We start from the raw sequence: 20942 nt of genomic DNA on the forward strand, positions 1-20942 counted from the left end.
GCGACAGTGCATAGTTCCCCTGCTAAGCTCTAATCCACCGCTGATGTCCTCTCCTAGATGTGTCTCTATTTATTTCCTTTGTATATTGACAAATACAAATTCACAAGGAAAGTAGAACATCCATCTAGTGTCTCCTAGGCAGTACTTTGTGTAGTAGAAGCCTGGGCCAGTAGCATGTGCAGTACCCCAGACCTGCATGAACAACACCAACTTGTCCAGCTTCCTGCCAGGAGGGAGAGTGCTAGCTAGGACAGCACAGCGGAAGGTAGTATGTCCAATTGCTCCTACTTCTTGGGTCTCAGCTTAACATCCAATTCTCCTATGAGATCAGTTGTCCAGAGAGACTGAAAGAATACTAGGATAGCTGAGAGTTTATAGCATTATATGGTCAGCAAATTGACCAGCAACCACAGCTTTAAGAACCATGTTGCAGGTGAGGGACTATGGTTCACACACCCATCAACTACTGTAGATAACATCCAGGCCCCACCAACTCAAAGCCTGTATTACATAGTAGACACCTATATCCACCAGTGCCAGTTTATAGCTGTTAGCCAGAAGTGCAAGAAAGAGTTATCAGCAAGATAGTATAAAAGAGGTGCCCTAAATTGCCACTTTGCCTGCCACTGTACCTAATCATCTGGGGATAGAAAGTGCACTTTGTACTAACTACTGTTGGATGTACTACAAGTTATCTTTTGTACTTGGTAAAGAGAAACTTTTATTCTTCTACTTCTGGCCTGATTCCTTATATCATCTTTTCAGTGTATTGATCTCCAGGGAGCAATGGACTGAGGGAGTACACTGTGACACATCTGATCAGGGCCACTACCACTCGCATCCTCTGCTCCAGCTCCTCAGGGGCTAGCTACACATGACACCAGACAAGACCGTCCCGCTTATTGTGTGTGACGCCACTGCATATAATAGTGCGGTCAGTCCTCTTCAACGTATCACTGAAGAAACTTCTTCCATCATCAATGATCTCCGGCACAAAGTATGTATAGACTATGGGACACTAGATAAATGCTGTAATACCCTGTGGACAGCATACAAAGGAGACGAATCGGGACACGTATATCTAGGAGAGGACAGTAAGGTTGTATTACAGGTCAGCAGGGGAATGGTATAACATTGTATCCAGCCATTTTTTGCTAATATTCCGACATATTTTCTACTTCTATTGTGTTTCATATCTAGCTATTGTGCTTACGAGTTTTACTCGTCATTTAGAGGGCCACATCCAATATTTTGAAGTCAATTTCTTAAAATCCCAGACAACACCTTTAAGGCTATAAGACTGTTTCCACAGAGCTTGATATTACTATGACCAACGCCGTTAATATTATAAAGAAGTTTGAGATCCATAGGACTGGAGATTCCTGGATATGTGTGCAGGAATAAATATGATCTAAAAGGTTAAAATAAGCTTTAAAGGGGTTGTCCGGGTTCAGAGCTGAACCCGGACATACCCTTATTTTCACCCCGGCAGCCCCCCTGAGCCTAGCGTCGGAGCATCTCATGCTCCGATGCGCTCCCGTGCCCTGCGCTAGATCGCGCAGGGCACGGGCTCTTTTGTTTTCAATAACATACTGCCGGGCGGTAACTTCCGCCCGGCAGTGTGTTCGGTGACGTCACTGGCTCTGAGGGGCGAGCTTTAGCGCTGCCCTAGCCGTTTTACTGGGGTTCCTGTCAGCCCCATAGAGAGCCCCGGTACGTCACCGGAACTCTGAAAAATGCCTTTGCCCTGTGCAATTTAGCGCAGGGCAAAGGAGAGCATCGGAGCATGAACTGCTCCGATGCTCATGTCAGGGGGGCTGCCTGGGTGAAAATGGAGGGCTGTCCAGGTTCAGCTCTGAACCTGGACAACCCCTTTAACGGATTGTGTCATGAAACATGTTCTACATTTGTCAAACCAGCACCTGGATCTGAATACTTCTGTAATTGCAAGTAATTGAAAATGTAGTATAGTCAGTGAGCTTTTTAATAGAATGTATAGCACCACCTGCTGTTTGTTCTTTACCTTATTTTTGTCCATCTCACTGAGCTGGTTGAATGTGCTCAGTTCAAATCTTCAACTGCCAGCAGCTATATGTCCTGTTAGAAACGGTGGTAGTTACAGGGAGACAGCTGCAGCAGAAAGGACACGATCCCTTGGCTGCCAGGCTGAAGATAATCTAGCAGAGCAGAGCAATTGGAGCAGTCAATATGAAGATCTCTGGACCCATGTCAGGTACAGGGCCGGTAATTGCTTTGTTAGAAAAAGATCATCATGTGCTGTATTATATGATGCCTGATTTTCATTTGTTACCTTTTAAAGGGGTTTTAAATCTGGCCATTAGTTTTTTTTTATGTCAGCACATTCCTTCCCCTATTCTTAGCATTACTGCATCCTGACCAGATGTTTACATGCAGAACTTCCTGTTTTCATCCCCTGTTTGTTTGTTTTTTACCAATCCCAGCATATTTTACTCTGTAATGTTTTTCAAGGCTTGGGGAACTTTAGGCGAAATCCCCTGTCAAAGTGTGTGAGCAATAGGTTTCTTTGTCTGCAACTTATGCCCATTTCTTGTATTTTGACCCTTTGCTGTCTGCCCTGACCTGTGCTTGACTTCTGTATTGACCCTTCGCTGTCTGCTCTGACCATGGACTGCTTATCAACCTGATCTTGGCCTGTCCTTGACTACAGTTTTGTCTGATCCCTCGGTGACCTGCGCCCCATGGGGCAGCTGTCAATAAAACTATTCCAGGATGTAGCAGTTTGGTGGTTCCCCTGCAGCGAAGTCCAGATCCCTATAAACGGGTTAAAAGGTAATAACCAGGGGACTGCAAGGATAATGCCGTTAAGAGCAGGAGTAGCGCAATGTAAAATATATTGGTTGACACAGTGGTTCCACACCCACTGCCATATCAGCCATTACTACCATAAAACATGGGAAATTCATCCCTGATATTTTTCACATTGTTCTGCTATGTCTGTTCATGTTGAGCGAAGTTCTCTCAATTTTGATTTGGCTGCTTTGCCAAATTTTACTAAGTAGTGGGTGGAATAACGTTTGCGCTGCTCTCTGTCATTGTACCCCTCAGATGCCCCTGTTCTTTGCTAAATGCGGCATCTGAGATTAATATTAAGGTCTATAATGAAAAAAATTAAAATAAAATCATACTTGCCTCATTTATTTGATCACAAAGAGCCAGCCGCCATCTTGATTGAAAATCTCACACACCGCGTCCAGACGTCACAGCGCACAAGATTTTGTGTGGGATTTTCAATCAAGATGGCAGCAGCAGGCTCTTAGTGCTCAAATGGATTAGGTGAGTATTATTATTTTTTTTACCCCATTTCAGGGAAAATCGAAGCACGGGGAAATTCGGTTTTAAGGCAAATCGAATTTTCCCTGAAATTGGCTTTGATTCGCATTGTGTCCCTAGTATCTGTGGTGAACCTGAAGACTGTTAAAGGTATTCTGCTTGGTATCATTTGGATGGAAGCATAGTTACCTGCTCATTTGATCCACAGCTGCATTTGCAGTGTTCTCTGGTCCCTATCTTTTAACTTTCAGCATGGACAGGGTCACATGTACCACTGCAGCCAGAGACTGGCCAAATCAGTGGCATGTGACCCAGTGATGTGCAGCTTGAGGGACAAGTCACCTCTACAGCAGTGAAATAGTTATTATGCAGTGACCCAGAGGTTCACTGCAGTGGTTAATTTAATGCTAGGAGTTAACCTCATGCTACAGAGTTGCACATAAGTGTTATGATTTATTGTTAAAGTACTTGCTTGTGCACTATGTATATCCCAAATGGTTATGTATGGGCAACAAATAATTAACACTGGCAGAATTGCCTAGTTTCCAAGGGGTTGGGCTGGTCTGCCCCCTGGTCAGAGAGTGTCTAGTCATGAGAGCTAGAAGCAACTTGTGCATGTCTGAGCTCCTGAGAAGAAGGCCTAGAGATAAGCCTGGTCCAGGAAACCATCATCCCTGAGAAAATCTTAACTGAGAGAATACCCCTCAGGGAAAAAGAACAGACATAAACAGAAGGTTAAGAACTAGGGATGAGCGAATCGACTTCGGATAAAACATAAAATTTGTTTCAATACTGTACGGAGCGAGCGCTCCGTACAGTATTACAATGTATTGGCTCCAATGAGTCTAGCGAGACTTCGCATAATAGCTTCAGAAATTGATTTAGACCGCAAAAAAAACATATCCCGAACTGGTTGGGTTCTAAGGTACCACTTGGAACCGAACCCGAGTTCAGGAAAAGTTTTTTTACAGTCTAAATCATTTTCTGAAGTTATTATGCTAAGGCTTACGAGACTTTGCGAAGTAATAATTTCGACTCATCGGAGCCAATACATTGTAATACTGTACGGGCAGCTCGCTCCGTACAGTATTGAAACAAAGTTTTATGCGAATCGACTTTGGATGTTTCATCCGAAGTCGATTCGTCCATCCCTATTAAGAACCATCAAGACCATGCTGGATTGAGATAGTAAGGTACTGCACGCATATGGCAATAAGACTTTACTTCTTGAGGAAAGGGTATATTGCTTTGGTGCTCACCACGCTTTGAGATGGACCGATCATCCAGATGTAATATCTGCAACCAGTAGCCTGGGGATTACAGAATGTGTTAATGAGAATCGAATTGTGTTTTTTTAGGAAAAATTGCAAATCCTCAGGGAGGATTACTGCCATCATTGCTGCTGCCTGGACACAGCTATTGGGAAAAGACTACACTGTAATACTTTGGAGCTGTGCCTACTTCTGCTATTTTTACTACTACTCCTGTCATCATTTCAGTAAAGAGAGATTTATTGCAACCAACGGGCCTGGTCACTGACTCAACCATTTATCCATGGGCCCTACATCTGCCTTGTACCCCTCTATCTAACATCAAGGGTACCCCATCTGACACCAGGCAGGAGCACCAGAAGGACTAGGGAGTGCCCTGAGGGATGAAGGGTGACACCCTGCATTCACTGCATGCCCCCAAAGAGTGTTGGGGCTAGAACAGCCACCATTAACCCCTGCAACTTCTAGCGGTGCAACAAGTACCACTCCTGGCACTACCCCCATGGGTCACAGGAATTAGATGCTTACAGTAGTTTTGTTATTAGAATTCTAAAGAAATTATATACTTTACTAATACAGTATCCACACACCATGCATTCTGTTTTTAAATATAAATTGAAGATCAATCATTAAATGTATAACTTAATTTTGTTAAATAACATTAATTATCATTTCTCACGGTTTTGATAAAGTTTATACATTGAAAGGATTGTACTGATAACGAGAACACAGAACTGAAAATGCAATTACTAGAAGTTTTACTTTATCATTGTTTAGTTTTCTTTTCCCTCTCAACCTCATAATGTACAGTATGTATAATATAAGATTTCATTACAAAGACTGAATTTCCATTTTTTTTGTAGTCCACTACCAACTTAGAATATGGGCGCATTGTCATTTATACCACAAGTCTGCGTGTGGTTCGAAATACTTTTGAAAGGTGCGAAATGGTTCGAAAAATCTTCCAGAATCGCAGAGTAAAATTTGAAGAAAAGAATATTGCCCTCAATAGTGAATATGGGAAAGAGCTTGATGAAAGATGTCGCCGGGTGTCTGAAATGCCATCTCTACCTGTTGTATTCATTGATGGTCATTACTTAGGGGTAAGTGAATTATATTATACATAATCTGGCATACACCTAGACAGTTTTGATAACTTTAAAGGAACTTCTGGTATATTAGTTAAAATGTATTGTTCCCATGAATTCTGCAGCCAATCACTGTTCTCAATGGTCATGTTCCATTCAAGTAGATGTGACTGCTGAGGCCAGTGATTGGCTTCAGTGTCCACGGGAATGATGAACTTGACATCATGACTACAGCTAGAGGCCTAATGGGGACTGGAGAAACTGTGCGGGACCGCTAAGACATTTTAACCCCTTCTCAATAGAGCCACATTAATATTTGTCAGGTGTGCAGATTGGGATGTATGGAGCGTGTCTATGAGCTGAGCCCATATGTAGCTGGGCCCAGCTGTGTAATACAGCTGACACCCATTAGCAATGACTTGGATATGGAGATAACTCCATTCCTGGTCAGTTAACACCTCAGAACCTCTCTGGATGGAACCCCCACTGCGAATCACCTACCATGGTGCTGATTGGTTTCTCAAGGCCCCCAGATCCGCTAAAACAAAATGCCCACTAAGCCTGCTGCAGGCCGGGCTTAAAGGGACGCTAGCAGAAATCCCATAAATTGCAATAGCATACTTTAAAAAGTCTATGGTACGAGAAATCAAATGATCACATATTCATGTCCCCTAGGGGGACTAAAAGAAGTGTTTAAAATATTGGAATGCAAATGAAAATCACCCATCCACTTTAAGAACAGCGGCAGTCTACTGAATAAAGCATCATGCACACACTGCTTTGGTCCGCATCTGAGCCACCGTTTTGGCGGCTCGGATGCGGACCCATTCACTTTGTGTGCTGTCCGCATCTGTTGCTCCGTTCCGTGGCCCCGCAAAAAAATATAACATGTCCTATTCTTGTCCGCACTTTGCGGACATGAATAGACTTTTATATTGAAGGCTGTGGAAAAATGTGGATCAGACACAGATGCAAAATACAGTCGTGAGCATGAGGCCTTAAAGATTGGTCTTTAACAAGTTCAAGACTGTGCCAATTTCCTCACTTCTTGACCAGACACTTTTTTTTTGTTTGGTACACGTGGTTTCAAAAGCACTAAAGGGGTTATCTCATTTTAGCAAATGTAATTTATCATGTACAAAAAGTTAATACAAGGCACTTACTAATGTATTGTGATTATCCACATTGCCTTCTTTGTCGACTGGATTCATTTTTCCATCACATTATCCACTGCTCGTTTCCATTGTTATGACCACCCTGCAATCCAGCATTAGTGGTCGTGCTTGCACAATATAGGAAAAAGCACAAGCCTATGTGTGCTCCCATGGTCCGGCCACTAGAGAGGCTGGTGCTTTTTCCTATAGTGTGCAATCACGACCACCACTGTTGGATTTCAGGGTGGTCGTAACCATGGAAACGAGCAGTTTATAATGCGATGGAAAAATGAATCCAGAGAACAAAGGAGGCAATATGGACAATCACAATACATTAGTAAGTGCCTTGTGTTAACTTTCTCTACATTATAAATGCCAATCGCTGAAGTGAGACAACCCCGTTAACTTCTTTTTTTCATTTGGTTATTTAAATACCTATTTTTCGCCCTATAAGATGCATCGGCCCTTAAGACACAACTAGGTTTTAGAAGAGGACAATAAGAAAAAAATATTTTTCATTAGACCTCGTGTCAGAATTCAATCAGACGTCAGCTAACATTTATCTTTTTTGCACAATGACTGTGCGGACATACGGAAACAGAATGCACACAGAGTAATTTCAGTTTTTTGGGCGTACCCATTGAAGTGAATGGTTTCACATATGAGCCGCAATAAAATGGAATGGACATTGAAAAAAAATAAGTTTGTGTGCATGATCTCTTATCCATTGAAAAAGCCGATTAACATTTTCTTGCCATTGTTTACTTAACGCGTTATCCATCAGGTTTAGCTCGGCTGCATCTGTATAATGTCGGTGATTACGTCGATTCTATTCGGCAATAATATATCAGAGAATGTCCCTGTTCTGTCACTCTCATATGCCAATACCAGCTCATGGAATTACTATTATTCATCTTTCCTCATTCCCCTGTATTTTCTTCCCTAGTGCACAATAAACTTGTGTCTATCACTCATCTAGAGAACTTCAGCACTTGTCATCCCTGTAATACTGTGTTGCTATGGCATGCGGTATGACCTGATGACATCGGGCGGTGGATTTTTAATCCAGATCCAATCAGACATTCATTTCTCAGGCTTCAGTGCTCTAGCCCCTCTTAATCCTGTCCTGTATAATAATCTGCTTTATCATGTGCTCTGTCTTCTTGTCCTGGGTCTGCTCTGTTCTCCGGCTCTGTTTTCTGGCCTCTGGTTTTGGGACTTTTATCTGTCCTTTGCTTCCTTTACCTTTTGATCTTCCACATTTGGAGATTTTTCTTTCTTTCTTTTTCCATGGGAAGATTTTTTTGCCTGAAATAAGAACTGATTGATGAAGTAACACGTTGATTGCTGGTCGTTGAGCTCCATTTACATGGAGTAATCATCAGCAATATATGTTTATTATGATTTCTTGTGTGATTGGCACCATTAACATGGGGCATTGATCACGCGACAAATGTTTGCACGTCTAGTCATCGCCCCATGTAAAAGGCCACTTAAAGTTTCAACCTAGGATTTGTTCTACAGTAAAGCCATACCTCTTTGTGCAGGTTAAAGGTAAAATTTTGGGTTCTTAGGACTTTACATTTTTTCCTAGCCAGCAATAATAACTTTTTTTTAAAAGAGATGGATCATGGCAGAAATTTAGGGAACAATGTAAGATCAACTCATTAAATGATTTCCATTTCCCTATTATATTTTATGGACATTTATTTTTATAGTAATGTTTCATACTGTAGTTTTTTATGGTTGCTTGTGTTCCGCCTTGCTGCACAGCACCCCCTGCCTAATAACCATAGACACTGCAAGCAATAAAGGACATTAAAACCTAGTCATTATAGTACTGGTTATATACTGGTTGTCTTAATCTTGTGAACATGTTCTGTGCTCAGATATATGTATAATAACATACCAGATCAATGACAGTATAACACTAGATGAAACATTTATAACAAAAAATATCTGCTTTAAAGGGGTTGTCCAGCCATTTAGACTTTATTTTTTTTATTAACGGAGGCCAGAGGCGTGTTGAACCCATTTAAAAAAAAATCTCATTCACCCGTTCACTGCCACTTTGTTCCACCTACTTTATTTCATTCATTCAACTTCAAAGTGGAGTCACGTGCATCGCTGTGGGCAGTCACTGGCATATAGGTATCATGCCCTATAGTGCTCCCAGTAGTTATAATGCCCCCTCTAGTACTCTTAGTAGCTATAATGCCCCCTCTAGTGCCCTTAGTAGCTATAATTCCCCCTGTAGTGACCTCAGTAATTATAATGTACCCATGTAGCACCCCTTGTAGTTATAATGACCCCTGTAGTACCCCTATCAATTATTAATATTTAAGTCACAGAAAACCCCTTAAAGCACAAGAGTTACAAATTTAAATATAATGTCCAGGTTATATCCATTTAACTCTTGTAATCCATGTAAATATAGAGGCGTCTAAGCTTTTAGTTTTCCTAAATTATTCTACAAAGCTCAAATGGTAAACTGTATGTTTGTATGTTTTGTACATAGGATTTCTATAATGCTCTGCATCAGAATATTGGACAATGTATAAAGCTCTTAGTGGCTCTGTTCTTATATATTATTTCAGGGTGCTGAAAAAATACTATCAATGAATGAATCAGGAGAACTTCAGGACCTGCTCATAAAAATTGAGGTGACTGTTAAATATGTGTGATGTGGTTTATGCTTTCTCATACTGTATTTACCCTACGGCATGTACTGTATGTGTACAGTACATAGATATATACGTGAGCAGTTACTATGCAGTATTGTGTATTATATTACAGTTGACTTTAATTACATAAACATTTTCGAGCAATTGTGTCTTGCGTCATTGCCATCAATTTCACAGCAGTGTCATGGTGGCCCAGCCTATGGTACCCCACCTGTTGTAAAACCGCAACCTTAAAGGGACACTGACAGGCCCAATAACCATAATTAGCTGTACATATGACTGCACAGGTCTTCTAATGTGCATTAAAAACATATAAGTATCCCCCCTGTCCACATTATGAATACAGTAAACTCATGTTTTATAACCTGAAGTAATCCCTGTTCTTTCTGCCCAAGGGGCGTGGTTTCAGCTCCATTTGCGCCCAGCCAGCCTCAGCCCAACCGCCGTTTTGAAGCGCCGCCCAGCTCATCAATATTCACTTTGCTGGGCAGCTTCTGCTGTCCCCGACCTTCCGAGATCCGGCGCATGCCTGTCACCACCAGACATCTGAGAAGCTCTAACAGATGCCTTTCAGAACCTCCTCCTTGAGCTTCCTTTGTTTTGCTTTCAGTTCCTCATCTCGTTAGCCTCTCTCAGCTGTCATTTAGTTGTACTGATTGCTTCCCTTTAAATTCCGCCCCATAGTGCATCAGTGTGCGGTTTATAGTTCTTCCTGGAGTGTGTGTGCATGCTGATCCTACTATCCAGTCTTCTACAAGATAAGTGTTGTGCATTCATTTGTGATTTTCTGTTTGCTGGATCCCAGGTGACCCTGACTCCCTCCGTATCTAGTGTAGGGAGCCGGTGGTCGTGTCCCCTCACTATTATAGGGTGTTCAGGAGTTATACAGTCGAGGTACGAGGATATGCGATCATCTACCATTGGGATTTTCGCATAGGCTGAGCAGTTAGGGAGAGTACCAGGTCTGATGCAGGGGTCTTCCATTTTGTTCCTTAGTTTTGGATCCAGTGAGTCGTATATTCATTTTGTGTTGTCTTGTTTCCTGTACACCTTCCGTGACAATGCCCAATAGAAAGCTATGGGCATCGGACTTGCTTTCTATTGGGTATGCGCCAGATCTCGGAAGGTCGGGGACAGCAAAAGCCGCCCAGCGAAGCGAATATTGATGAGCTGGGCGGCGCTTCAAAATGGCGGTTGGGCTGAGGCTGGCTGGGCGCAAGTGGAGCTGAAACCCCGCCCCTTGGGCAGAAATAAAAGCGATTACTTCAGGTTATAAAACGTAAGTTTACTGTATCCATAAGGTGGACAGGGGTTATACTTATATGTTTTTAATGCACATTAGAAGACCTGTGCATGCATATGTACAGCTAATTATGGTTATTGGGCCTGTCAGTGTCCCTTTAAGCATACTCTGACAGCCATGAGGCATGCTGGAGAACGTTGGAAATCACAGGTGTACCATGATGTACTTGAGCCAAAAGAAACATGCCCATTCTCTACTTTGTGTAACTTATAGTCACTTGGCTACTATGTGAAAAAAAAAACAGGTTGCCCTGGCCTTCTCAGGTACCAAAAGGTGTTGTCTTCATAAGACCACTATTATATCTGCTAATCAACCTAATTTTTGGCACAAATTAAAAATAGTAAAAAATCACAGATAAATGTACAAATGTGGACATTTTCAGAAAAGAAAAATCTATTTACTGACTATGAAAACATTAAGACAAAAACAAAATCGATGTATTAGAGGGAAAATTTAAAAAATAGGGCACTAACCCACATGAACAAGAAAGACACCAAGCTAGCAGAACATTAAGACAAAGTAATGGTATTGACCACAAAGGCCATGTTTTCTTTAGATCATAGTCGTTCAGCAATATATATTTAAAAGCTATAGTGGCCATTAGCGGGGTATGAGTAATGGGCTCTTTGCCACTTTTTGCGATCAATGCATCAATGTACACAAGTAATACATTTTTTCACTTTCACAACATGGTTTCTATGTTCAATTCCATTACTACTTTGTCTCCATGCTTTGCTCGATAGGGGTCTTCTGCCTCTTTGTTTTTCATTTGAGTTTGAGCCCTAGTTTTTAAATCTTGCTTTTAATAAAGCTTATTTTTTTCCTCTTAACTTTTTTTTTATAGGCAGTGAATACATATTAAAAATAGTCAACTTAGTCTCCATTGAACAAAATTTATTAATTGGTGCTAGTAGGAGAAGTCCTACCCCTATTTAAAGGGGTTGTCCATGTTATTGAAAAAGCTCCCCAAAGGCAGGAATTGTGATAGAATAACCATCTCACTCCACTTCTAATGCCTTTCTGGTTCCCCCCACCAAGCTTTACTTGGCTGCAGGAGTTGACCTGCTATATACCTGACGTGACGGCTGCAGCCACTCACTGGTCTTATATACTGAGAAGGCCAGTAATTGGCTTCAGCGGTCATATGCAATATACAGCAAGTAAATGAATCCCGTTGAGAGGACTGTAGAGGCAGTGCTGGAAGCAGAGGGGTTTTAAATAAGTATTTTATTTCCTATTATTGCCTTTGTGAACCCCCTTTATGGAGGGTGAAGGCTTTGTTGCTTGGTTCCCAGAGATGACATTTTAGAACTAGATACAGCAGCATAACAGGAAACAGATTTAGGAAACTATTGTATGGCGTTCTTCTGCAGTCCAGGACATACCCTTTCCATATTTCAGAGTAAAGTCTCACAACCTTATTTTTCTTCAGTGTGGTATCCGTTTTTAAAACTGAATGCATCAGCGGTGGACTGGAAACTTAATGTGGCCTTGGAACATAAACTAACAGTGGCCCCATATTTTAGGTGGGTCCAAATTGAGAAGGTGGAGCAACACAAGCAGGCAGGGCCAACACATATAGATGAGGCCAACACAAGTAGGCATGGTCAGCAATACCATAGTGTAGCACAAGATACCATCCCAGCAAAACCAAATACCACAGTGCAACACATCACACTGCCCCAGAAGCTGTCCCTCTGGTGGTTATCAATAGCTGCCAGGTTCTGTCCTTCTCCAATTATCTGTCACGAAGGTGTACAGGAAACAAGACAACACAAAATGAATATACGACTCACTGGATCCAAAACTAAGGAACAAAAAGGGAGACCCCTGCATCAGACCTGGCACTCTCCCTGACTGCTCAGCCTATGCGAAAATCCCAATGGTAGATGATCGCATATCCTCGTACCTCGACTGTATAACACCTGAACACCCTATAATAGTGAGGGGACACGACCACCGGCTCCCTACACTAGATACGGAGGGAGTCAGGGTCACCTGGGATCCAGCAAACAGAAAATCACAAATGAATGCACAACACTTATCTTGTAGAAGACTGGGAAGTAGGATCAGCATGCACACACACTCCAGGAAGAACGATAAACCGCACACTAATGCACTATGGGGAGGAATTTAAAGGGATGCAATCAGTACAACTACATGACAGCTGAGAGAGGCTAACGAGATGAGGAACTGAAAGCAAAACAAAGGAAGCTCAAGGAGGAGGTTCTGAAAGGCATCTGTCAGAGCTTCTCAGATGTCTGGTGGTGACATTATCTCTAATTAAGATATGGAGAAGAGGGTTAGTATGTGAGATGCAGACCACAGCCCCTTGCCACCTCTATCTTCAGCATGCTGCCTAGACTGCCCTAGTAATGACCCCTATAGTAGTATGCTCCTCAAGTGGCCAAGGAAAGAAGAAAAAATAAAATACCCGAGTCCTGTTCCAACTGACTATCTCCAGCACAGACCAAATTCCTGTACAATTTGTACACTACCTCATATAGTGGCCTATGAAGGTGAACTGCATGGCATGGAGCAATGTCCCACCACAGTCTTTAACTCTATCACTGTTCTGGGGACAGCCATACAATTGAATTCAGGAGGGCAAACGCGGCTGCCAGCCAGGTACAAAAGTACCTGATGCTCCCAGTGTTAATTATTAGATCGTTATGTACCCAGCCAGTGGCAGTTAAGAAGGCTTGGGTGGTCTCCTGAGCATCGACCCATTGGGAAATTTCCCTCTTGGGTTTATGGCCAGTCTGCCCCTGGAATGCATATTGACCTAAACAAGTCAATGGGGATATTCACTCTCAACAGTTTTTATTTATTTTCCTACAGATTACTGATCACTGTCTGTGTATTTTATGTGCTATGTATACTAATGCACCCCAATAGTGACCATGTGTATAATATTTATCTTCCTTTTTGTATGCAGAGAGTGCAGCACCCTCACGCATGTGCCTCTTGTGGGGGGTTTGGCTTCCTTCCTTGTCTCGTGTGCCATGGAAGCAAGATGTCAGTGTTCCGAAACTGCTTCACGGATTCTTTCAAGGCTTTAAAGTGCACAGCGTGCAACGAGAACGGGCTACAACGCTGTAAAAGCTGCACTATTTAACAGAAAGAAAAACACAACTATTGCTAAGATTCATTTTGAAATCCATAATTTCTTATTAATTTTTTAATGTGATTTTTGCATAATAAAGGGACTTTGTAGATATGAGTTTCTCATTCATTTATAGACAGACAATTACACTCAAATAACCATTCTCCTGTTGGGCCAGATACTTGTCCAGTGTGCAATATTGCAGAAAGAGATTACTACAGTATAAGGCCTCATGCACACGGCCATTTCCTGGTGAACATATAGAACACTTACCTGGTAACCTCCTTTCAATATATTTAGCTGCAGATCTGTCAATTCCCAGGCTTCAACCGACCGTACTGGTTCTCAGACTACCTGAGCAATACTGTGCATTTGGGACACTTTTTGCTGCTCTGGTGCAGTAGGGTTACTGCAAGGGTTTAATTGCTATAATGTTATACTGCTGAGTGAAAATGTTGTGATTTATTATATATGTGTACTTATTGGCACCGTGGACAATTTAATAGTTATTATCTTGGCTCATTATGTTAGGTTGTCAGGAGATGGACCTGGGTCTGCCCCCTGATTAGTTAGAGTTTGTGGAGTCTAGTGTCTGCTGTGGAACAGTGAAGACCTGCAGTACATGTGCAAACTCCTCAGAGCTGGGCCCAAGTTCAGAGACCCTCCATCTCTGAGCCTTCTACAGCCAAGAAAGCATTTTTACCATTAGAGTACTGCAGAAAGAAAGAAGTTCGAATGTCCAGAACATATAAGGCTCCATTCACACGTCCGCAGAATGTGTCCGCATCCGTTCCGCAATTTTGCGGAACGGGTGCGGACCCATTCATTCTCAATGGGGACGTAATGGATGCGGACAGCACACAGTGTGCTGTCCGCATCCGCATTTGCGGTGCGCGGCCCCGATCTTTAGGTCCGCAACTCTGCAAAAAGATAGAGCATGTCCTATTCTTGTCCGCAGCTTGCGGACAATAATAGGCATTTCTATGGGGGTGACGGGCTGGTGTGTTGCGGACCCGCAATTTGTGGGTCCACAACACACCACGGACGTGTGAATGCAGCCTAAGGCTGTGCATTGGAGTCAGTCTGCAAGGTATGGTGCATGTTTAGAGAGAAATGGAAAGGACTACTACAACCTGTATCATTACTGCTGCTGACCATTCGCTGTCTGAAGAAAACACTGTACTGCACTGCACTGCACTATATACAGTATATATATATATATATATATATATATATAGATATATATATACTGTATGCTTTGAAACTCTGCCTTATTGCCGGATGAACTACTACTCCAATTTTGCACTTTAGTAAAGACAGACTTTATTTATTGCAACCAACTGGCTTGGTTACTGACTCCACCATCTGCTGGCCACTTCATCTACTCTCCTGCCTTGCGCCCAGACAAACTCCTAACACCAAGAGCACCCCAACTACTACAAGGCAGGTGCCCCAACTCCAGGGAGTGCTTTGAAAGAAGAAAGGGTGCGCCCTCTTGTCACTCACTGCACAGCCCTGAGGGAGTACCGGCATAGTGATTGCTACCATAATCTGGGAGTACTACCATTATCCTCAGAGCCACCACTGCCACCACCATCCTCTGCTACCCACCCTGGGCTTGCTGAAAAGCGGAACAGCTATCATGGATGGCAGAAAAGGAGCCTGGGAATTGGCGGATCTGCAGCTAAAAAGATGAAAAATAGGGAACCATGTAAGTTCTCTGTTCATAACCCATTTTTTTTAAACTAAAAGCTAGATTTAAAATCTGCAGTGCTACAAAAAGTTGCAGTTAAAACCCAGGCCTAAACATGGACTGGAGCTGGAAAATGTACAGAAGAACAACTAAACTGATAAGGTTCATGGGGGAGGGGGTCTAAGTTAGGAAAAGATTTTAACAAATTGATTTAACAGAGTTGTCCAAAATAAGTCCTACATGTGCAGTACGCAGACCTGCAGGGTATGGCGATGTGAGGTCATGGTTAATGGGCAAGCGAGGGTTACTCACAGTTTTGTAGGAAAACCCTGGGCAGGCGTACAGCAGTGATGGAGAGGCTGGCACAGGAGACCTCTGGGGCACTCTCTGTATTTAGGGACCAGGCCTGATGGTGGATGAGGTGCCCTGGATGTTGCAGGTGTTTAATGTGCCTGGGGCAAGGTCCCTTTAAGGTTTGTGATGCCAGTGCCTGTAACGGTGGCACACCGATTTATAGTTGTAATAAGTGAGGAACACAATGGTATGGTGAACCAAACTTTTCTTTACTAGCAACAGTTTAACTTTGTACAGTTTGTTGTAAGCACAGTTCCATATAGCAGGTTCACATCACAAGCAGGCTTTCATATCAACGGCAGGTAATAATGTTCCTTGCAAGATACTCAGAGGGTAACAACAACACACACAGATCAGGTTGTACCTTCTCCTCAGAAATACTGTACACTGTTCCTTAGAACTCCTGTCTGGTCTCATCCCAAGGCCCGGATGCCCTAATGCTGGCTGTTATCCTTGGTAACAACCTTCCTCCGGTATATATCCCTTGCTTTAAATTAATAATCCTTCTGCCCTACAGCTTACTTGACTAGCTGGAACACTGGCTCTGCTCTGTTTGTGGGTACTGCAGGTTTCTCCCAGGAGGCAAACTCTTCTCTTGGGGTGAATCTTCTAAACTAACCCTGGCTCAGGACTTCAGGCAGGCTGGAATCCTTCCCTAGCCTCCTGGTGGCAACTAGAAGCTTGGGCTGTCTAGCTGCATGTCAGGAGGAGGCTCTCAGCTTGTCTCTGGCTGGTGCCCTCTCACTTCTGTCTTTCCACAGACTCCTGACTACACAGACTGACTCCTCCCTGTCTGGGTCTGAATATTTATATTAGGGGCTCCCTATCTCCCTCTAGTGTCTAGGATGAATAACTGCACCCTAATAGGCCTGCTGCACACATCACAGGGGAGAATACACATAAATACATATTACAATGCATTAAAATGGACTGTTAAATGCACTGCCACTGTCCCTTAGGAGTAGGAGGACAATGTGGCCCAATTGACCCTTGTGTAGTGCCCACCTTTACCTAGTGGGACACTACACATGTGATGCTCACCTATCATTTCAGGACCGTTCTCTGTGTTTCTGGTTCTGTTCTCCTGCTGCTGCTTGTAAAATAACAGTGTGATGTGCCAGTATACAGCATGTAACCGCTGCAGTGGTCTACTGCGGAGAACAATGATTGGCTGCAGTGTTCATGTGTCATACACCTGCATGTCACTGTGCACATCATTGTATGCCAGCATGTTACTGCTGCTACTTATAAACAAGCTGTGGTTGGGAGATCGACATGTTTTTTACTTTAACCCATTTTCTACTCACGAGCGGAGGGGTTATCATAGCCACCGGGTTTTGAACAGCAGACACCCAGGGCTAATGTATGTGATCGACGATAATGTTGAGTGCGCACATTTAACCCCTCAGATGCCATGGTCAAATGTGACCACAACATTTGGTAGGTCGAAAACTGTGAGTGCATGCTTTTGGTCAGCTCCCCATAGCGAGGAATGGAGGAGCTGGATGGTGTGTGCAGCAGCCTCGGTCCTCCTGAATGATCCAAAGCTGCCGCACATGGAGCCCTGTGGCAGGACTCCATAAAAACACAGTTAAATTCTCATAAACTCCCATGCTAAAGCATTGTAGTCTGTGAGAGAAGTAATCTAATGATTGATTGTTCAAGTTCCTTAGGCGAACTATTAAATAGTGTAAAAAAAGAAAAAAGTTTAAAAAAATATTAGAAACAAATAAAAAAAATATAAAAAATCAAATCACCCCCTTTCCCCCAAATAAAAATAAAAATACATAAACAATTAAAAATTTGCTTTTTTGTTGCTTTACTTTCCACAAAAAATATATATATAAATTGATTTAAAAAAAAGTCATACACACTCCAAATAGTATCAATGAAAAGTACAGATCACCCCGCAAAATATGAGCCTTCACACAGCTCTGTACACATAAAAATAATAGTTATGGGGGTTTTAAAACACAAGAAAATCTGCACATATCGTTGTAATCATATTTTACCACATGTGGACTGAGTATGTATTAAAATATAACTTTTACTCTAATTTCACTAAAAGCATTGGTGGTTGCAGTGGGACAAGGACAATTTGACATACATACATATAAACACATATATTACCACCATCCAGAATCGTTTGTAAGAAATGAATAATTATGGGTGGATCTTACCCCGTCCGATGGACATACGATTCAACAGATGGTGGGTGGCGTAGTGCTCCTGTGTGGTAATAGGCAATGATGGTCAGAGTGCTTCAGATGATGTGGTAATCTGGCAAGGATGCTTCAGGTAATATGGCAGACTGGACACTCCTACAATGCCCTGGTCTAGAGCCCTCCCTATATGGATGATTAGGGGCTATTCTCATAGACTTGCCTCAACGACACGGAGCACCCGCCCCGACAGGGGCGACCCCATACGGATCCTGTTCCTAAATGGGGCCTATTCCCTGTAGTTTCCCTCACTGTATGGCCCCATACAGTAAGGTAAGATCCACCCATAATTATTAATTTCTTACAAACGATTCTGGATGGAGGTAATATATGTGTTTATAGGTATGTATGTCAAATTGTCCTTGTCCCACTGCAACCACCAATGCTTTTAGTAAAATTAGAGTAAAAGTTATATTTTGACACATACTCAGTCCACATGTGGTAAAATACGTCTATTAGAGGTGTGACATATCTCTGCATAATATACACCTGGTGCATAGAGATACATTATTGTACATCATTGTTGTAATCATACTGACCCACAGAATGAAAGCAACAGGTCAGTTTTACCACCTAGGAAACGTTGTAAAATCAAAACCCATAAAACTGTGGAAGAATTGTGTTTTTTTTATTTACAGTTTTACCCATTTGGATTTTTTTTCCTGCTTCCCACTACATGCAACTGCAAATGGCATCATTAGAAAGTACAACTTGTCCCACAAAAAAACAAGCCCTCTTACCGCTATGTGAATGGAAAAATAAAAAAGTTATGGCTTTGGAAAGACTGAGTTAAAAACATAAATAAAAAAAATGGAAAATTGACAGATCATTAATGGGGTTATCCAACCCCTATAATGCCCCCACTAATGCCTGGGCCCCACACACAGGTTGTACTTACCTTGCTTCCTGGCACAAATGTTAGGAAGGCTAGTTCCCGTCAGTACAACCCCATATATATATATATATATATTGACACAACAAGGGGGCATTATAATACAGGGATATGATATAATATTAGTTAGTAAATAACCCCCTGAATGCCTAGTTTTTTATATAAGAAAAAAAAAAGTGTGTGTATATATATATATATATATATATATATATATATATAATGTAGAGAAAAGAAGGCAGCACTCCAATGGAAAGTGAAAAAGTGGACGGTTTATTCACTCATCAGCTCAGCGACGTTTCGGCTCTCACTATGGAGCCTTTTTCCATCCTTGTGTGCTGCTTCTCTTTTTTCTATTTATATATATATATATATATATATATATATATATATATATAAAAATCATAAACAGATACGGCACATGTTTGACTCTTTTCATGTATATGTTTCATGCATAGCCTTGGGCACTTCATGGTGAGTTGGAACTTCACAATTGTACTAACTTAGAGTACAATCCAATGGTGCAGCTGTCTACATACTGCCAAGTCATGCCCACCTGCAGGAGCTAATGGCCATATGACTCTACCACAAAATTGTGTGACCATTGACTGCCTCGGTGGGTCTGGTTTGGCCGCATGAGGCCAGCCATGCCATCACAGGTTGTACACCAACAGGGACATACAATATTACAAGACTAGTGTTTTACACATATGCACACCACAGAAATTAAATCTACATCAACAAGGGGTCTGGTGTAGATTTCAGGTACGGTATAATTTTCTGGCATAGATTATATTAATTGTGCATGGCTGTACTGCCCCCCACCCCATTCTTCATCCACTCTTTGGAAAAGTGGCAAGCAGGTCTGAAAACCCCTAAGTTGCAAAATTTTGCACAAGCTAGGCACGCACTAAATTCAATTGTTAATGCCAGTTTCTGCTAAGCAAGGGATGATAAATTCTCCACTTGGTTTTTATATGTTGTAACTCTTTCTACTATTTCTTTTTTTTTTAAAAGATGGTTAAAAACTACATTACAATCACAACAGCAAAACATTTATTTTTGCTTTGGGGTTGAGGTGCAATACTGTACATAATATCTACTCACAATTTTTTTTACTGTCCTTTACTAAATTTTCCATCTGTTGGAGCATGTTTTAGCCTTGGTGTTGAATAATGTATTTCTTTTGCAAGCCTAACATTATAAATTCCTATGCAATATAAATAATTTAGGAGGTTTCCCACTGAATGCTTTTGTGGTTTTATTGCGTGGCTTAGTCAAAGTGCATATGTTGTAATAATCATTAGTGGAGGGGAAACACAACAAGAATCATGTCAGATGGATGCTTTAGTTGCAGGCCCTCGTCTGATGTGTGCTTTGGGGCTGTTATTATGGTACTGATTTAATATATCACATTGACTATTGCCGTATTGCCTCAATATGTGCACATTCTAAGCAACTTGCATTCTGAAAAAATGAGTCCTGAACACTAGCAGATAAAGGAATGAAGAAATAGGCTCATAATCTCAACTTTTACATGTCCTGAACAAAATTTCTGCTACATATGGATTGATGGAACCAAACCCTATTTGAAGCCTTGCTATGGGGGCCCATGTGTAATTCTTAGACCGCTTATTCTGTATACCAGGTGCAGTATTGAAAATGTTTGCATGCCTAACAACATTTTAATACTACTGTATTTTTCACCCTATAAAACGCACCGGCCCATAAGCTGCACCTAGGTTTTTGAGGAGGAAAATAATAAAAAAATATTTTTAACCAAAAGGTGTGCTTTTGGTGGGTTTTGAACTAATGGTGGTCTGTGGATGAAGGAACATAAACATAAATAGACAGGCCCGAAAGGGC

The 20942-nt window shown here is 41.9% G+C and overlaps 1 protein-coding gene across 1 annotated transcript in view; it reads left to right on the top strand.

Moving 5' to 3' along the window:
• Window positions 1-13930, top strand: part of GRXCR1 (glutaredoxin and cysteine rich domain containing 1) — a 95499-nt gene extending 81569 nt beyond the window's left edge. The window contains exons 2-4 of the mRNA XM_044276675.1: window positions 5447-5686; window positions 9423-9488; window positions 13751-13930. Of these exons, the coding sequence (XP_044132610.1) occupies window positions 5447-5686; window positions 9423-9488; window positions 13751-13930 (486 nt within the window). The remainder of the gene's footprint in view (window positions 1-5446; window positions 5687-9422; window positions 9489-13750) is intronic.
• The last annotated feature ends 7012 nt before the right edge of the window (window positions 13931-20942 follow it).

Source organism: Bufo gargarizans, chromosome 1 (assembly GCF_014858855.1).
Source record: "Bufo gargarizans isolate SCDJY-AF-19 chromosome 1, ASM1485885v1, whole genome shotgun sequence".
NCBI lineage: Eukaryota > Metazoa > Chordata > Amphibia > Anura > Bufonidae > Bufo > Bufo gargarizans.